The 17,989-nt window shown below is 39.8% G+C and overlaps 1 protein-coding gene across 2 annotated transcripts in view; it reads left to right on the forward strand.

Moving 5' to 3' along the window:
- ASAH1 (N-acylsphingosine amidohydrolase 1) overlaps positions 1-17,989 on the forward strand; it is a 34,593-nt gene that overhangs the window by 10,525 nt on the left and 6,079 nt on the right. For both annotated transcript variants that reach the window (XM_058525035.1, XM_058525034.1), the window contains exons 2-10: positions 3,707-3,753; positions 7,738-7,828; positions 8,264-8,350; positions 10,881-10,959; positions 14,325-14,399; positions 15,292-15,337; positions 15,908-16,052; positions 16,599-16,653; positions 16,780-16,861. In XM_058525035.1, the coding sequence (XP_058381018.1) occupies positions 3,707-3,753; positions 7,738-7,828; positions 8,264-8,350; positions 10,881-10,959; positions 14,325-14,399; positions 15,292-15,337; positions 15,908-16,052; positions 16,599-16,653; positions 16,780-16,861 (707 nt within the window). The remainder of the gene's footprint in view (positions 1-3,706; positions 3,754-7,737; positions 7,829-8,263; positions 8,351-10,880; positions 10,960-14,324; positions 14,400-15,291; positions 15,338-15,907; positions 16,053-16,598; positions 16,654-16,779; positions 16,862-17,989) is intronic.

Raw genomic sequence — 17,989 nt, forward strand, 5'->3', positions numbered from 1 at the left:
TTCCTTACTGGCTGTGGCTGCTTTAGCCCTACAGCAGTTGAATTGTTCCAGCAGAGCCTGCGTGTGGTTTGCTCGTGGCTTTTCACTGCTGCTCAGCTCTGGCGCACTTCAAATGCCGTTATGGCGTTATAACAGCGGCATCTTCAGTGCCACGCGTATCCGTGTACCGTGTTGTCTTCATCTTTTAAAAACATTACCAGTGCAGGGCCAGCCCCGGTGGCCTAGTGGTTCAAGCTTGGTGTGCTCTGCTTTGGCAGCCCAGGTGCGGTTCCCAGGTGCAGAACCACACCACTCATCTGTCAGTGGCTGTGCTGTGGCAGTGGCTCACATTAAAAAACAAAAAAAAACAAAATGAGGAAGATTGGCAACATATGATAGCTCAGGGCAAATCTTCCTCAAAAAAAAAAAAAATTACCAGTGCAAACCTATTATGTCAAAACAAGAAAAGAAGAGAAAAGTGGACTTCAAATGTTGTGCTCTTGGGCCTGCCCGGTGGCGCAAGCAGTTAAGCGTGCGCACTCCACTGTGGCGGCCCGGGGTTCGCCGGTTCGGATCCCAGGCGCGCACCGATGCACCGCTTGTCAAGCCATGCTGTCGTGGCGTCCCATATAAAGTGGAGGAAGATGGGCATGGATGTTAGCCCAGGGCCAGTCTTCCTCAGTGGAAAGAAAAAAAAAAGGAGGATTGGCAGATGTTAGCTCAGGGCTGATCTTCCTCAAAAAAAAGAAAAAAAAATGTGCTCTTGAGAAAAGAGGAGTATGGATTATCTTGTTACTGATTTAGATGGCAAAGCATTGTGTTCGTTATGCAATGACACTAGAGTTTGCTAAAAGAGAACAATATATGTCAACATCACAAGATTAAGCAGTCATCACAGTATTCCCAACTCTAATGATGAGAAAAATAAGAAAATTTAGGGCCGGCCCCGTGGCTTGGAGGTTGGGTGCGCGCGCTCCGCTGCTGGCGGCCCGGGTTCGGATCCCGGGCGCGCACCGACGCACCGCTTCTCCGGCCATGCTGAGGCCGCATCCCACATACAGCAACTAGAAGGATGTGCAGCTATGACATACAACTATCTACTGGGGCTTTGGGGGAAAAAAATAAATAAATAAATAAAATGGTAATTGTAAGAAAATTTAAAGCAGAGTATCTCATCACAACAGAATTTATTCACAAATTTTAAAAAGTAACATGAGGCTGCAACCAAAGTAAGTCTCCACGTAGCTCATTTGTTAGCAAAGCAAGGAGAGCTGTTTACCAATGGTGAGTTCATGAAATCACGTCTGATTGCAGGAGGAGACTTGTCCTGAGAAAATTTGTCTCACATTATTAGGCTTTAGATGAGAACAGTTGCCCAGGACTTTGGCAGCAACATCAATATCAATTAAAGAACAAGGCAGATGATTCCCAGTAGTGTTCCTTGGTTCTTGAAGTCACTGACACTGATCAGTTATGAATATTTATTAGAGCATCAATGCCAAGTTTGAGACTGAAGAATTAGTCTCTGTGAAACAATTACAGGCAAGGATGTTTTCAAAGACGTTGAGAATTTAGTAATTCAGTAAGAGCTGAAGTGGGATCTTCTTGTGATGGGTAACACTTGACAGTGGGAAAAATACGTGTGGAGCAGAAAAAGGCTTAGTTGGACAAATGGACAAAACTTGTGAAAATGCGAGGTGTGTAAAGCTGTGATTATTAATTATACTATTGACTGGCATTACTTTGTGGAAAAAAAAAACATTACTTTGTGGAAAATGTTTGAATCTGTCATGAGTTATTGAACCAGTAATGTCAACCATGGACTTCTTTTGCTCTTGTAGACTTAACTATCATCCTTTCTGTGAATTTTTGTAAGAAATACTTGCTGAATATCCTGACTTCCCCTGCCACGCAGCAGGTAGATACGTTAGCAGCAGTCAAGTTTTACTGTGATTTTTGAGCTCAGAGCTGAGGCTCAAATTTTCTGAACAAGAAGACTCACCCTCAGCGACTATTAATGAACACTGAATAGCTTTGGAAATTAGCTTTTGCTAATTTGATACCGAATTATCAAATTGACATTATTTAATATCTAATATTTTATATTTCTAATAATTTAAAAATTTAAATTCTAATGATTGAATTAGCTTTTGATAATTTTATACTTGATGCTGTTTCTTAATGAATTCAACCTCAAATTACGAGGCAAAACAGCACTTATATGAGAAACTTACCCTGCAGTAAAGTTATTTTGATGACAGTGTTTGAATTGTAGGTAATGTCAAGCTACTTTATACACTTCGTATACTAGCAAAAGTTAAAACAAGATGTGAGATCTCCATTCCTGCACAAATTTGCTGCAGATATATTTTCTTTTTTAATATTAATTTAAAAAATTTTTAATATATTTCTTCTTTAATGTTTTATTTTTTTAATTTTTTTTTTTAAGGAAGATTGGCCTTGCGCTCACATCTGTTGCCAATCTTCCTCTTTTTCTTTTTCTTTTTTCTCCCCAAAGCCCCAGTGCATAGTTGTGTATCATAGTTGTAGAGTTGTAGCTCTTCTATACGGGACGCTGCCTCAGCACGGCTTGACGAGCGGTGCATAGGTCCACACCCGGGATCTGAAACGGCCACCCCTGGGCCCCCGACGTGGAATGCATGAACTCAACTGCTATGCTACGGCGTCAGCCCCTACGGCAGATATATTTTCTGAGCTCAAACTACAGTTCTAGTAGTTTCCTTCCCTACTCCACCTTCCTCTTATTGTGGATTTATACTTCTTTTTAAAAATTATTTTACTTTTAAAATATTGGGTCTCCAGAGGAAAGGAGATAAACATGCTTGTTATCTTGAACTCGTAATAAAAGAATCATAAATCCATGTGAACTTTTTGATCTTTTTATGTTAAGAGCTAATTCTGTTTTGCTACTCAGCTCGCCCTGAAACAGGAGCTCGGAGCTACTAAGCTCACGTCAAGGAGCTCAGAGTCTGGCAGTGAAGAGAGACACACACAAATAATTATAATGCAGTGTCATAAATGTGGAATGGAGATGTGTAGAAATGCAGCGGTAGTACAGAGGAGGGGATGACTGTTTTCATATGGGAAGTAGATGAAGACTTCACAAAAAAGTCAATATTTGAACTGGATCTTAGAAATTAAAGCCGGGAGCTCACCAGGGAGAGAAAGGGTCTTCTAGACAGAGGGAGGAGCACACGCACAGGCATGGAAGGAGAGGCCATGGGACGTGGTTGCCTGGGGCTGTACTTCCAGGGGGAGTGGCAGGGATGGCAAGTTATGGCCAGATCGTGACGGGCACTGCGCAGGGTGCCCTGAAAATCTGGTTTGGGATGCAAATCGCTATTGCAATAGAGTTGGCTCATAAATTCCAGTAATATCACAGCCTATCAAGTAATTTATAAATCAGCCTATCTGACATAAACAGCTACGTTTTTACATTTCCTCTTTACTCAATATGTTTGCAATACATTTGCAATGAAAGCCAAATTCCAACACCTGGCATTAGTGCAGATTGAATTAAGACTGAAAATGCACTAAGTTTGAGATTTTAGAAGTTTCCCTGGGTGGAAAAGACTTTTAAGAGGTATGGAAACGGTCTAAAAGGGCAAATCATAATTGATTTTATCTTTACAAGCTTTAACGGTTTTTGCAAATGGCCTATTCAGTTTGTTATTTTCTGAAACTTTTAATTTTCTTTGTTTTTTAGTGGACAGAAGACTGCAGAAAATCCACCTATCCTCCTTCTGGACCAACGTGAGTAACATCAGATGATCACAACTCACTTTGACCTTTGTGGAGGTTTTCCCTATGTAATGATCTCATAAAAATAACAAGAGTGAGTAAAAACTTAAGTCATGTCTTCTATCCTGAGACAAATTTTTTTTCTCAGGTTCGTGTATTATGCATTTGGCTAAGACCTTGGACAAATATGAAAATACCCCATGACTAAAATGTCCATTTCTAGCCTATCAAAATCATGGGGGGAAAAGGATTTCCATTCTCCACTATATTCTTCTATCTACGCTAAGCATTTTTCTCACTTGCTAAGCAGAGCTGACCTGTGATTTTCTGTGGTGCCTGAGTATAAACTACTCCTATATGCAACAATCAAGAAATAAACCCTGGCATGATGATCAAAGCTGTCGAGGACAAAACAGGATTGGAAAACTTAAGGGAAGGGCCAATATCATGTTTTAGTCCGTTTAATGCTAATATTTTTAGTGCAGAGTTTTGGCCTGTTCAAATCCTTTGTGGCTAAATGGGTCAGTGAGAAAGACATAAGAATAGCCCACCGGCCCAGAGGGTGCAGAATGTGGAAAAGAAGGGAAAGTGATCTTTTTTGCCCTGCTTTTCCCTCTTGCTGAAAGTAGCCTGCTGGAGGTGGGGAAGGCCAAGTACAAGTTTAACCACTAATATCAGGATGACATTTTCAGTTTTTGTAGCACTCCAATTATATATATATTGCACTGCACCTGTCTAAATTATGTATTCTAAATAGCCTCTGTCTCAGACACAGTAATACTGTAATAAACTAAATTCTTTTGATTTACTCACCTTTCTCTAAAAAGAGGCAAATATTTGGCAGAGAGGTGATCAGTTTCCATTATTCTAAAGCCACTGCACATTCCAGCCCTCTCTCTAATGGCTTGCTCTCTCGAGCTCTTCCTTTCTCTCACCACTGACACCATATTGGTCTTCAGTGCCTTACTGATTGCTTGCGTCTCTTGGCTGGTCTCACTGCCCCAATTCATTGAACATTTAATGACTACCTTCTGTGTTTGACGCTTTTTTCCTGCTCCTTATATTTGTCTATGAATTGACTGCCTTGCAAACCTTTCCTGCTTGGGCATTTAACTGGTTCCACGTTGCCCAGAGTGTTTGTGTAGTGTATGTGTGTACACATATATACAAATAAACACATTTTTCTTATATTTATACACCTACACAATGTAGATATCTTTGCCCTGGTATTTCTGCTGGATTCCTACCTCGCTAGCCTGTTCCCTACAAAAAAAATCCTCAGCTCCACTCTGATCCTTCTCTTCTCTGAACTATAAATGGATCTTGAGATCTGGGAGAGAAGTGTGGTATTCTTGTACTTTTGAATGACAGCACATCCTCCTGTACCTTTAAGGTGATCCTTTTCAATCAAGTGCATAGATTCTGGAGGTATGCATGGGCAACTGTGAGGGAGGAAAGAGACACCTGTTTATCCAGCCTGACCAGTCAAATCAATGCTGGAGATCAAGGGACTGACAGCTAGTTCACCCCTCTATCCGTCTGAATCCCATTAGCATGTCTTTTCCACTGCTCACTGGTGCTTAGCATCTGCTCTCTTATTTGCGTCTGTGTTGTGTCACTTGGACTACTTTCCAAGCTACGTGGGGAGCCCGGTGGATTTGGTCAATGCTTAATTTTGATTATGATGACCTGGGCACAGCGAATGCTAAGTCTCAAAAATAATTGAGTGATGTTTATTGTTTGTAGTAAAGTAGGCAAGTATTCTAAGGTAATTATTATAGTTGAATACAAATACTGCTAAGTCTTTTTTGCATGTTTCATGTAATCCTCACTGCCCTCATAAGGTAGAAACTCGGTATTTCTCTAGGAATTTGAGGTGCAGATGTTAAAGACAGATATTTTAGGAAAATGTTAAATGTTAGAAGTGAAACGTGGGATTATGGCTAAGCTTTCGTTATTAAAATAATTTTGTTAATCAGATTAACTGTTCTCTCCAAGAATTCTCATCAGTGAACGTTTTATTGTAGAGAGGTGTCTGGGGTCTCCCCATCCCCACTTTTATAATCCTGCTGTAATGAGTTCATTTCCTCTCTGTTTCTTCTTTGGAATGCTGAACTGAAAAAGAATCAGGGGTTAGGGGTAGAAATAGGGGCATGGTTGGGTTTTGTTGGATGTTATGAGGGAAGAAGCAGCTGACTGGAGTTCCCAGGTAGAACATGTATCTTATGACAGTGCCATCAACGTGCACAGCTTCAGTGGGCTGCTGATTTATCGTTGCTGCGAGACACAGAAATCTGAATGCACGCTGGCGGGGAAGTGAGGAGGTTAATACTACCTGCCCATAATAGGAGGCACAATACATACTTTATTAAATTGTGGAACAGAATTTTGCATGTGAAATTATGATTGGTCAGAAATTGAATTAATTTTTGGGTATTTTTTTTGCTGGGAAAGATTCGCTCTGAGCTAACATCTGTTGCCAACATCCCTCTCTTTTCTTTCCCTCTCCAAAGCCCCAGTACATAGTTGTATATTCTAGTTGTAAGTCCTTTTAGTTCTTCTATGTGAGCTGCTGCCACAGCATGGCTACTGACAGACAAGTGGTGTCGTTCCGTGCCCGGGAACTGAACCTGGGCCGCTGAAGAGGAGTGCACCAAACTTTAACCTCCGTCAGGGCTGCCTCTCAATTAATTTGTTTTTATGTAAAGGTTTCTTTCTAGGATTTAAGTATTACAATATTTAATATAGATATCAGCTACTAAGGAGATGAAAGTTTGAAAGTGCTTGGAGAAGAACAAAATTCATTCATTGTGATTTTGTTTAAATATATGTTTACAAAATTGTGTGTGCTTTCCTTTTCTATCTGAAACACGTGAGTGGCTGCTGGTTAACAGTTTCCTAAAACCTTATGCACACACCCAGGCCCCAGGATCACCAGCATTATTTAGAGAATCAAATAATTATTCATGACAATAGAAATATAAATAGGACCACGATTTATGACCTGTAGGAACTAACCCATCTCTGCTGTGGACATCCCTCTGCATAACATTTTACTAAGAGCCTGCTAACGTTGTGGCACACACCAGGGAACACCTTGTGCTGCTCTGGAGCAGAGCAGTAAGGGAGCAAATGCTGGCTAATTGTAGGCATAGTTTTAAGCTGATAAATCACTGAATAGCACACCCTTAGAGGCTATTTCAGTTCAGTAGCATTTGCCGGAAGATACTGTTTCTATAGTGACGGAGAATAGTTGTAGAGTTCATGCACCAGACATATGGCCCAGCTCCATCAACGAGGGAGGGGCCGGTGCTATATCCTCACAGGAGGAATTGCTGTATGTGAACTGAGGAGTAGGAAGTTGGGGGATGGGTATGATAGAACAGGGCTTGGGCTTGGACTTACTACAGAAGAATGAGAAGAGAAGGGTAGTAGGAAGAGTAGGATGGCTGAGTGGATAGTGCAGGTTCTTGAAGCCAATCGTGGGAAGCTAATTCATGCTGCCACTCTGGTGGGGGCCTAAAAGGTGACCCTTCTGAAGCCACCACTAGAGACATTGATTTGGCAATCGTGTTAGACTGTCTCAGAGGAAATTCTGAGATTGGGAAACCAATGAGAGAAGTGCCCAGAGCCTAGACTAAATCTTTGCAGAGATTTAAGAGAAAAAAAAAAGGCAGATATTTTCTAGCAGTGATATTCAGGTTTTTATGTGAAGCTCTTGAGCCACAATTGGTGCTTCACATTCTGCCAATTCACAGTACCTAATGTATGATTCTATTCCAAGATTTCTGAAACTACATATAATTGCATATTTTGTATACAATTGTATAATTGTATAATTGCAGAAGCACTGGGTGGAAAATGAACTTTTTTGCTATTTTTGGTTTGACATTGTTATTAAGAATATGTCTGTAACATAGCCATATAGATGTAACTATCTAACCCCCATCAAAAAACTGCTTTCAATATTTCAAGGTAATACACCTCTCATTACAGCTATAGGGGTCCGGTTCCATGGTACACCATAAACCTTGATTTACCACCCTACAAAAGATGGCATGAATTGATGGCTGACAAGGCCCCAGCGGTATGCTATGATTCTTAAATCTTCTACTTCTGACTTTATTGAATGTAATTTTGTTTTTAAAGGATCATTTCATGAAATTACGCACGAGTAAATGTGCTTTCGATACTTTTCTGTCATTTACAATAAATGATAGTAGAGGAAAAGATGTCATTCCTCTGTAGTTTCTTGCCGTTTTCAGTTGTCTTTGCATTTGTTTCCTTCTCTCAGTATCATCTACCTTCATCTGAATAGCTAAGAATCAAATGTCATGTTCAAGATAAAATTAGTCTGCGTTGTGTTAATATATTAATTGAAAATATTTTCAAGTAGCACTCTATTTGATTTAGTTACATATGGATAAGTCATAAAGTCTATATCTGTTTTCATTATACCAATATTAATCTTCCATGTCAACACTTCTTTATGTCTCTTATTGTTTTATTACTTATTTTTCAGCTAAAGGTTATAGTGAATTCCGTGAAGAATATGGTAAATGCATTTGTGCCAAGTGGAAAAATTATACAGATAGTGGATCAAAAGTTGGTAAGAAATATTATTTTCCACAATAAATTTTAAACACAAATACATATACACACAGAGTTCAGAAAAGGCTCTGGTATTTATTTAAAGGCATCGTTTAACAACCTTGTCTAAGGAGCTTGGACAAGTTTGCATTTATTATAAACCACTGTTAAAACTTCAGCGGGACTTAAAATTCAGGGGCTTGGTGATATTAGAGTAACAAGACATAAAATAGCATAGCAAATTTTGGCAGTTAACTGCTCTTTTAATGTTTTTTAAAAGTATAGACTATTTTTTTACAGAGCAATGGGCAAATACACATATTTCATCTGGGAGTATGGCATTTCCTGCCCCTTAGATAGACTTAGGTTTGCAAGTTCAGTATTGAAAATTTGGTTTTTTTCTTAAGTATTTTGCCTGTGTATCTCAGGACACCCAGAGATTTTTTTAGATATGACCCAGTGACATACTCAGCCCAGGCCTGTATTTTACGGAGTCTCTCAGCAGCTGTGACCATTGAAACTCGCTTTGGTTGTGTATTTCTTATGGCAGTGCATTCACCAAACCATTTCATTTTCCTCCTACTCATGCAGGAAGACTCCATATCTCAGACCCTTTTTCATTTAGGTGGAACCAATGGAAAATCTAGGGCTTGGCTCCTAGAACCCCCTGAGAAATCCTCATCACCCTCTTTCAGTCTTTGCTCCGGGGCCCTCCCTGGCCTGCAGGCTGCAAAGGATTGGGGAGGACACCAAGGTCCTGTGGCAGCTTATTTAACCTTGGCACTAACGACATTTGGGATTGGATAAGATTTTGTTGTGGGGGGTATCCATGCATTGTAGGGTGTTGAGCAGCGTCCCCAGCCTCCATCTACTGGATGCCAGTAGCACCCCTTCGGTTATGACAACCAATAATGTCTCTAAGGGGCAAATCTGCCCCTGGTTGAGAATCACTGTCCCAGAGGGTGGATGCTCTGGGCATATCATGCTGATGACACTTGTACCTGCCACCCACCAAACCTATTATACCTGTGTTTATGCTGTCAGAGCCTTTGGTTAAGGCCGTCCTTTGTGTTCATACTAACCAGACTTCCTCAGAGTAAAAATTCCGGTGGGAGCGGCAGCAGAGGAGGACCCCCGTGCCCTACGCAACCTAATCCTTCCCATTCTGCATGTCAGCAGAGAGAGCAGCATGTGAAGTGTGTAGGCCAGGCTTTGCGGTCAGACAGCACTGGGTTTTTGTTTGTTCTGTAAACGTTAGATTTTAAGGCTGGATCAGTCACGTACTAGCTGTGTGTCCTTCGACAAGTTTATTAACCTATGAAATTTCAGAGAATTTACTAATAATACATATTTCATAATACATAATACATATTTCATATTCATATTTCATATTTACTAATAATACTTTTTTTTTTTTTTTTGACAAAGATCAGCCCTCAGCTAACATCCATGCCAATCCTCCTCTTTGCTGAGGAAGACCGGCTCTGAGCTAACATCTATTGCCAATCCTCCTCCTTTTTCCCTTTTTCTCCCCAAAGCCCCAGTAGATAGTGGTATGTCATAGTTACACATCCTTCTAGTTGCTGTTTGTGGGACACCGCCTCAGCATGGCTGGACAAGCGGTGCGTTGGTGCGAGCCCAGGATTCGAACCCGGGCCGCCAGTAGTGGAGCGCGCGCACTTAACTGCTATGCCACGGGGCCGGCCCACATATGGTGGTTTTGAGGATTAAGTGACATACTGTATGTGAAGCATAGTGCCTGGATGTAATAGATGGTTAATAAATATTCAGTAAGTCACTTTTGTTTGTTAAATTGGCAGGAATATTCCACTTGTGCAATGCTTTGAATTCCTAGGGAAAATAATAATGTGTAATTAGGTCATGTTACATATAAATACCAAGTTGGTGAAAAATGTGAATTTTAAGCACATTATTTTAGCAAGAGGCTGTGAACTTAAATGGTGATCTCATCATTAGTGAATACTTGCAGTTGAGAATAAAAGTATGATGTCCACCACTGAATTTGCTCACAGATTCAGAATGCAGTTAATGCATCTTAGCCCAAGACCAGCCATTCACCGTGACAAAAGGTTTTGTGAAGGACTAGAGTACAGATTTGTTGCTATGAGTGTGGGAAGGAAACAGTAATGAGGCTGTAAGGCCACTGGCTAGAGGGTGAGTTTGGAGAATTAAGGGCTGCTTGTTGTGATGTTGCTGTGTTGTGGGTCATGTTAGGTCATCCAAGTGGAATTATTCCAGTTCCCTCCCTCTCTAAAGAATAAGGTGAAATATAAGACAGGAAAAAAACAATCATAGGTCTCTGCATAATACCTGAGAACACATGAGCTTAAGGGAACCAAAGCTAGAGGTAAAGAATTAGAGACCTTGTATTGAGTAGTACATAGAATCTTTTAGAAATACGTGATATAAAAGTGCTGTAAAAAATAACTTTTATCACCTATTGGGCAGCAGTATCTAGAACAAATTATATGTAAAAGAACCAAATCTCAGAGCAGCTCTTTAGGTCCAATGATTTATTTGTTTTTCAGCCTGGCCTACTTGGCAACTTTCCTGGCCCTTTTGAGGAGGAAATGAAGGGGATCGCAGCTGTTACTGACATACCTTTAGGTAAAGTTCCCTTTGTAGCCGTTAAAAAATTTAATAAAGCACTTTAAAATTTTTCTATTGAGGTATGGTATACCTAGAGTGAACTGCACAGATCTTAAGTATACAGCTCAACAGAGTTTTAAAAATGCATCCATGCTTGTAATCACAACTCAGATCAAGATACAGAAAATTCCAGCAATCCAGAATGCTCCATGATGGCCCTTCACAGACAGTACCGTGTCCCCAGGTAACCCCTATTCTGACTTCACCATAGATGAGTTTTGTCTCTTCTTGAATTTCTTATAAATAGAACTGAACAGTATGAACTGTTGTGTCTGGTTTCTTGTATTTATCATGATAGGCAGACTGCTATTGGATGAAGAGGATATGTTTGGGTTGTTTCCAGATTTGGGATATTAAGAATAAAGCGGTTATGAACATTCTCGCACATGTCTTTGGATGGGCACAGCACGCATTTCTCTTGGATGTGTGCTGGGTTGTAGGGGGACTGTACGTTTCGCCTTGTAGATTCTGCCACCAGTTCTCCAAAGTGATTGTGTCCATTGACAGTCAGCATAGGACAAGAGTTTTAGTGTTCTCCACTTGATAGTGTCAGTCTTTTTTACTTGAGCCATTTTGTTGAGTGTGTTATAGTATTCCATTATTTAATTTGCATTTCCCTGATGGCTGATGAGATTGAACAATTGACTGATCTTTTCCTTCCTTCCTTCCTTCCTTGTGCTTGTTCAAGTCTTATGCTCCTTTTTATTGGTTTGAAGGAATTCTTTGTATATTCTGGATACAAGTCCTTTGTCAGATATATTATTCCAATATCTTCTCCCAGTCTATGACTTGCATTTTTATTCTCTTATTGGTGTCTTTTGATGAACAGAAATTCATAATTTTAATGAAGTCCAAATTTCTCAATCTTTTTTTATGGGTAGTGCTTTTTGTGTCCATTTAAGAAATCTTTGGGGGCTGGCCCGGTGGTGCAAGTGGTTAAGTGCACGCGGTCTGCTGCAGCGGCCCGTGGTTCGCTGGTTCGGATCCTGGGCGCACACCGACGCCCTGCTTGGCAAGCCATGCTGTGGCGGCGTCCCATATAAAGTGGAGGAAGATGGGCACGGATGTTAGCCCAGGGCCAGTCTTTCTCAGCAAAAAAAAGAGGAGGATTGGCAGATGTTAGCACAGGGCTGATCTCCTCACAAAAAAAAAAGAAAAAAGAAATCTTTGCCTACCCCAAGGTCATGAAAATATTCTTTTATGTTTTCTTCTAGATGTTTTATGCTTACTTTTTACATTTAGGCTTATGATCTATTTTGAATTAACTTTTGTGTATGGTACAAGTTAGGGGTCATTGTGCAGTTTTTTTTTTTTCATAGGGAATACCCAGTTGATTAAACACTATTTATTAAAAAGATCATCCTTCCCTGAGGAAATTGCAGTGATGCCTTGATATAAATCAGATAACTCTATATATCTGGTTCTATTTGGGGACTTTCTATTAAGTTTCATTTATCTGTCTTTCCTAATGCCAATACCATGCTACCGCAACTACTAAAGCTTTATAGTAAGTCTTAAAATTAGGTAGTGTGAGTTTTCCAACTTCCCAACTTCCAGAATTCTCTTAGCTATTCTAGACCCTTTGCATTTCCACATAAATTTTAGAATCAGCCTATCAACTTTGACAAAAGAGCCTGCTGATATTTTGAATGAAATTGTAATACTGAGTGTTCCAATTCATGAACATGGTATATGAGATTTCAACAGTTATTTAGGTTATTGATTTCTCTAAGCAGTATTTTTTATTTTCAGGGAGGAGGTCTTGCATAACTTTAATTCATCATTTGTTAGTACCATTGAGTCAATTCCAATTCCTAGCGACCCTGTGTACAGCAGAGGGGAACCCTGCCCGGTCTTTGTGCGCCATCCTCTCACCCTCCTGTGCTATGTCAGACAATGCTCTGCTGCAATTCATAGGGTTTTCATGGCCAATTTTTTTGGAAGTGGGTCGCCCAGTCCTTCTTCCTGGTCTGTCTAGTCTGGAAGCTCTGCTGAAACCTGTCCACCATGGGTGACCCTGCTGGTATTTGAAATACCAGTGGCATAGCTTTCAGCATCACAGCAACACGCAGCCGCTACAGTATAACAACCGACAGGCGAGTGGTGTGGTTCCCTGACTGGGAAATGAACCCAGGCTGCAGTGGTGAGAGCCCCGAATTTTAACCACTAGACCACCAGGGCTGACTTCATTCATCATATCTTTCATCATATCCTTCATCATATTCTTCATATTCAATTCATCATATCCTTAGGAACTGATATTTCTGGAAGCTATTTTTAAAATTTCAGTTTCCAATTTATAGCATTTAATTTAATGAAAAAAACTTTCTCCACCATCCCAAAAGTTCTATTTTTAAGCTACCAAAGCAATAGAGTTGTTATTTTAAGTAGCCACTAGCAGCTTGGTTTTATAGGAGAGATGATTGAGAATTCCTGAAAATCAATAGTATTCATTAACAAAAGCAGCTACATTTTTTTGTTTTTCCTTCTTTAAAAAAGTGATTTAAAAAGATAGTCAACTTTCTGGAAATATATACTTGCAGCCTGTGTGAAAAATAAGCCTTTGATTATTATGTAAATAACTCTAGCAAATGAATACCACATGTAAATATCTCAAGAGAAAAGTGGATTAAGAAGATTAACAGATGATTCCTAATAAAATGAGTGGAATTTCACCAAAATATAAATCAAATGGAAATAAACATTTGATTAGAGTGAGAAAAAACATGTTAAGCTTAACATGTTAACATAAAATGGGACAGAGAAAAAGTGTTGCATACCTTTGAATTAAGCACTAAGTTGTACTATTATACAGTTTTGGAAAAATATTCAAAAATGTTTCACAATGAGTTTTCTTGGTAAGCTCTGCACTGATTTTATTAATAATTCCTGTATCTCTTTTCTCACCTTAGAAATATTAGTCACACTAAAAATCTGGGCAAAATACATTTTCAGAATACAACTAAGAGCCAAATGAATTAAGTCATCATATTTGAGCCCCCCAAAGAAAACTGAAACGGAGCATATTGATGAAAAATTTGGACATTATGTTATAGTACAATTCCAACGTGCCCAGATGTTGAACTTGCCCAATAGCTGCATCTTTGGGGACCTCATTTATCTTGAGTCTGCAGAGGACAGGCTGGTGAGACACCACCACCAGCCAGCTATTCAGGCATGCTCAGACTGGTCTGTGGACACCTAATGTATGCCAAAGCAGACTTCACACAGTGATGACAGTTAAACCTTTTCTTAAAAAAGAATTTTCTAACAGTGTCATGGTTCTGTATATTGATCAAAAGATTTCCTATCTTTTCTTATAGGAGAGATTATTTCATTCAATATTTTCTATGAGCTTTTTAGCATGTGTACTTCAATAATAACAGAAGACAAACAAGGTAAATGTGTGCTGAGGGAGGGTGGGTGGTGCCAAGTATGAAGTAAAAGAAAATCTTCTAAATAAATGGAATTAGAACCTGTAAAATCTAGGCTGGCCATGCAAATCCTGTGTACGTCACATGTAGTTTTATAGATCTTGCTAAATTCTTATAAGTGAGTTGAAAACTATCCTTATTTTAAGACCACTGTAATGCCTATTAAAGTTTAATTCAGGCATGCAGAAAGCTTGGAAAAGGTGTTTGAGGACTATAAACATTTGTGCCCTTCCTCGGTCTACTTGTGCCCATCCTCATGATTTGATGTAAGTACCCAGAGAGCTACTTCGTTATCTTCATATACATAATGACCCAGCCTTTCCTCCAAGCCCAGGACACTTTCCAGCCAAGGGCCCCTGTGTAGACCAGCCTCACTTTCTCATGTTTTTCCTGGCAGTCCCCAGAGAACAAGGCACAGAATGATTTTCTCTGATTCCCTCTTATTTTTGACCTATTCTCTGGGTATAAGGCCGGCCTGTACCTAACCCTTGAGGTGTCCAGCTCTAGGTGACAATCCCTGAAGGGAAGCATGTTGGTAAGTCACATTAGGCGAGGCTGAGATAGCTCTGTCTATGTCTAACTGTGTCATAGTGGACCAAAGAATGACCTTTGATCCTTTTTCCGTATTCAGATCTTACCTGGAACCCTGTGCTCCCAGGTATCATGGGGGGATCTGGCCGATATGACAGGGACAACTTCATCTTGTTAAGGCTTATATCAGGATGATGCTTAATTCTTACTTTTGGATTGAACAGCTGTGAATATCAGCTAGCCAAAATTAAGTGTCCAGCTTTGATTGAGAATCAGTTGTACTATCATAACTGCTACTACCTGTCTCTTGCTTCCTTTCAATTAGGTCATCTACTACATGGGCGAAACATGGATTTTGGAATATTTCTGGGGTAAGTAAAGAACGTGGTGTGTATCAGTCCCTGAGAAGAGTAGATTGTATTACACTGATGAATAGTCAGTCCCAAGCCATGCCCAAAATATGACCAGAAGTGAAGATACTGGAGTCCGAGTTTTGAGACAAGATGGGCACACCCTTACTCAGTTATTTGAGAGTTTGTAACTGAGTCGCACCTAGTGAACAAAATCTGGAGCCTGTTTGAAAAGGCCCTAGATGCTCATCTAGTGTGTTGCTTAGGAGGGAGAATAGCATTCTATTTTATGTGTTGTCTTGACCTTTCTTTAAAAATACAGCAGAGCTTTGTAATTAGAGACTTACATTCGAATCTGGGATTTGCTATTTATAGGATGTGTTATATGGGGTGAGGTATTTAACTTCTCTGAGCCTCAGTTTTATCATGTGGAAATGAAGGGTGAAACCATCCATATTGCAAAGTTCTTATTAGGGTTGATGTTAGAGATCAGTTAGATAAAGCGCCTAGAGTAGTGCCTGGCCGTTGTCATCACAGTCATCATCATCATCATCATTGTTCTTAAATAGCACTGAAATTTGTCTTTTGTAGGTGGAATATAAATAATCATTCCTGGGTCATAACTGAGGAACTAAAACCTTTAACAGTGAATTTGGACTTCCGAAGGAACAATAAAACTGTCTTCAAGTCTTCAAGCTTTGCTGGCTACGTGGGCATGTTAACAGGATTCAAACCAGTAAGGAATCTCCCCTTACACACTTTTACAGGTAGCTCTGTGTCCCACTTTTACTGTCTGGGAAGGGCAGAGTCTAAGGCAATGAGGACTTACAGAGAATGTGAAGCTCCACTGCAGCCCTTTGTACTTCTGGTCACCTTCATAGGTGTGTGAGCTCACGTGGTAGAGACGACTAGAAAGGAAATGAAGGTTTCCGAGCCTGTTCTGAGGAAAAAGCACGTGGCTGGGTGTGTAGGGCTGGGAGTATAAATGTGGAATCTGGTCCTGGGTCTGCCACTCTGGCAAGTTAGGCATTAATTTTGTGGCCTTCAGCTTCCTTGTCAGAAAAGTGTGGCTGGTAACATCCCACCTAGTTACCTCACACACTAGGTGTGAAAAGGCTTTGAAATTCTGAAACTCTGTGAATAGAAGGTAATGTTACCATGGTTTTGATTTATCTTTTCCTTCCCCATCACCCAATCCAGGCCTTGATAGACAATATCAAGTACAGTGAGGGGGCCTACACAGGATGAAGTCTCTGACTCCATTGCTTTGTCTTTTTCTCAGGGACTGTTTAGTCTTACGCTAAACGAACGTTTCAGTACAAACGGCGGTTACATTGGTGAGTAGAGAGTTCTTAAATGGAAATTTCATAGATGTTTTAAGAGGAGGTCTGGATGACGCCTTCTGGTTCAGAGTCTAACCTTTTCCAGGTCCTGTGACACTGTGTGTGTTTGATCTCTTCCAGGTGTGCTAGAATGGTTACTGGGAAAGAAAGATGCAATGTGGATAGGATTTATCATTAGATCAGTTCTGGAAAACAGCACAAGGTAATCTGTTTGGTTGCTTCAATGTCAAATTTAATTATTTTTTAAATTATTTTTTTTTTTACTGAGATATAATTGACATATAACATTAGTTTAAGGTGTACAACAAAATGTTTTGATATTTGTATATATTGTGAGATGATCACCACAATAAGTCTAGTTAACATCTGTCACCATACATAGTTAAAAAATTTTTTTTCTTTGTGATGAGAACTTTTAAGATCTACTCTCTTAGCAACTTTCAAATATACAGTACAGTATTATTAACTATAGTCACCAGGCTGTACATTACTTCCCCAGAACTTACTTGTTTTAGAAGTGTAAGTTTGTACCTTTTGATCCCTTTCACCCATTTTGTCCACCCCCCAACCCCCGCCTCTGGCAACCACCAAACCACCAATCTGTTCTCTCTACAGATCCTCCTGGACTTAACGATGGGGTTACATCCCGATGAATGGGTTTAAAAGGGTTTATCGGGACCTAACCCCATCATAAGCAGAAAAGATCCTAAGTCAAAAATGCATTTAATACACTAACCTACCAAATATAGCTTAGCCTGGCCTACGTTATATGTGATCAGAACACTTATATTAGCCTACAGTTGGGCAAAATCATCTAACACAAAGCCTGTTTTATAATAAAGTGTTTAATATCTCAGGTGCTGAAAGCAAAAAACAGAATGGTTGCATGAGTACAGAATGGTTGTAAGTGCATCGGTTGTTTACCTGCGTGATAGTGTGGCTGACTGGGAGCTGCAGTTCGCTGCAACTGCCCAGTATCGCAAGAGAGTATGGTACTGCATATCACTAGTCTGGTGATTAGTTTTTAGATTTGACACCAAAAGCAAAGGCAAGAAAAACAAAAATAAACAAGAGGAACTACATCAAACTAAAAAGAAAAGATCAAAACTCAAAATTCACGGTATAGTTTCTACTGAATGTGTATCGCATTTGCACTAAAGTCGAAAAATTGTAAGTTGAACCATTGTAACTCAGGGACCATCTGTATCTATGAGTTTTTTTTTTAGATTCCACATATAAGTGAGATCATATGGTATTTGTCTTTCTCTGTCTGAGTTATTTCACTTAGCATAATGCCCTCAGGGCCCATCCATCTTGTCACAAATGGCAA

This window comes from Diceros bicornis, chromosome 29, assembly GCF_020826845.1.
Source record: "Diceros bicornis minor isolate mBicDic1 chromosome 29, mDicBic1.mat.cur, whole genome shotgun sequence".
Lineage (NCBI taxonomy): Eukaryota > Metazoa > Chordata > Mammalia > Perissodactyla > Rhinocerotidae > Diceros > Diceros bicornis.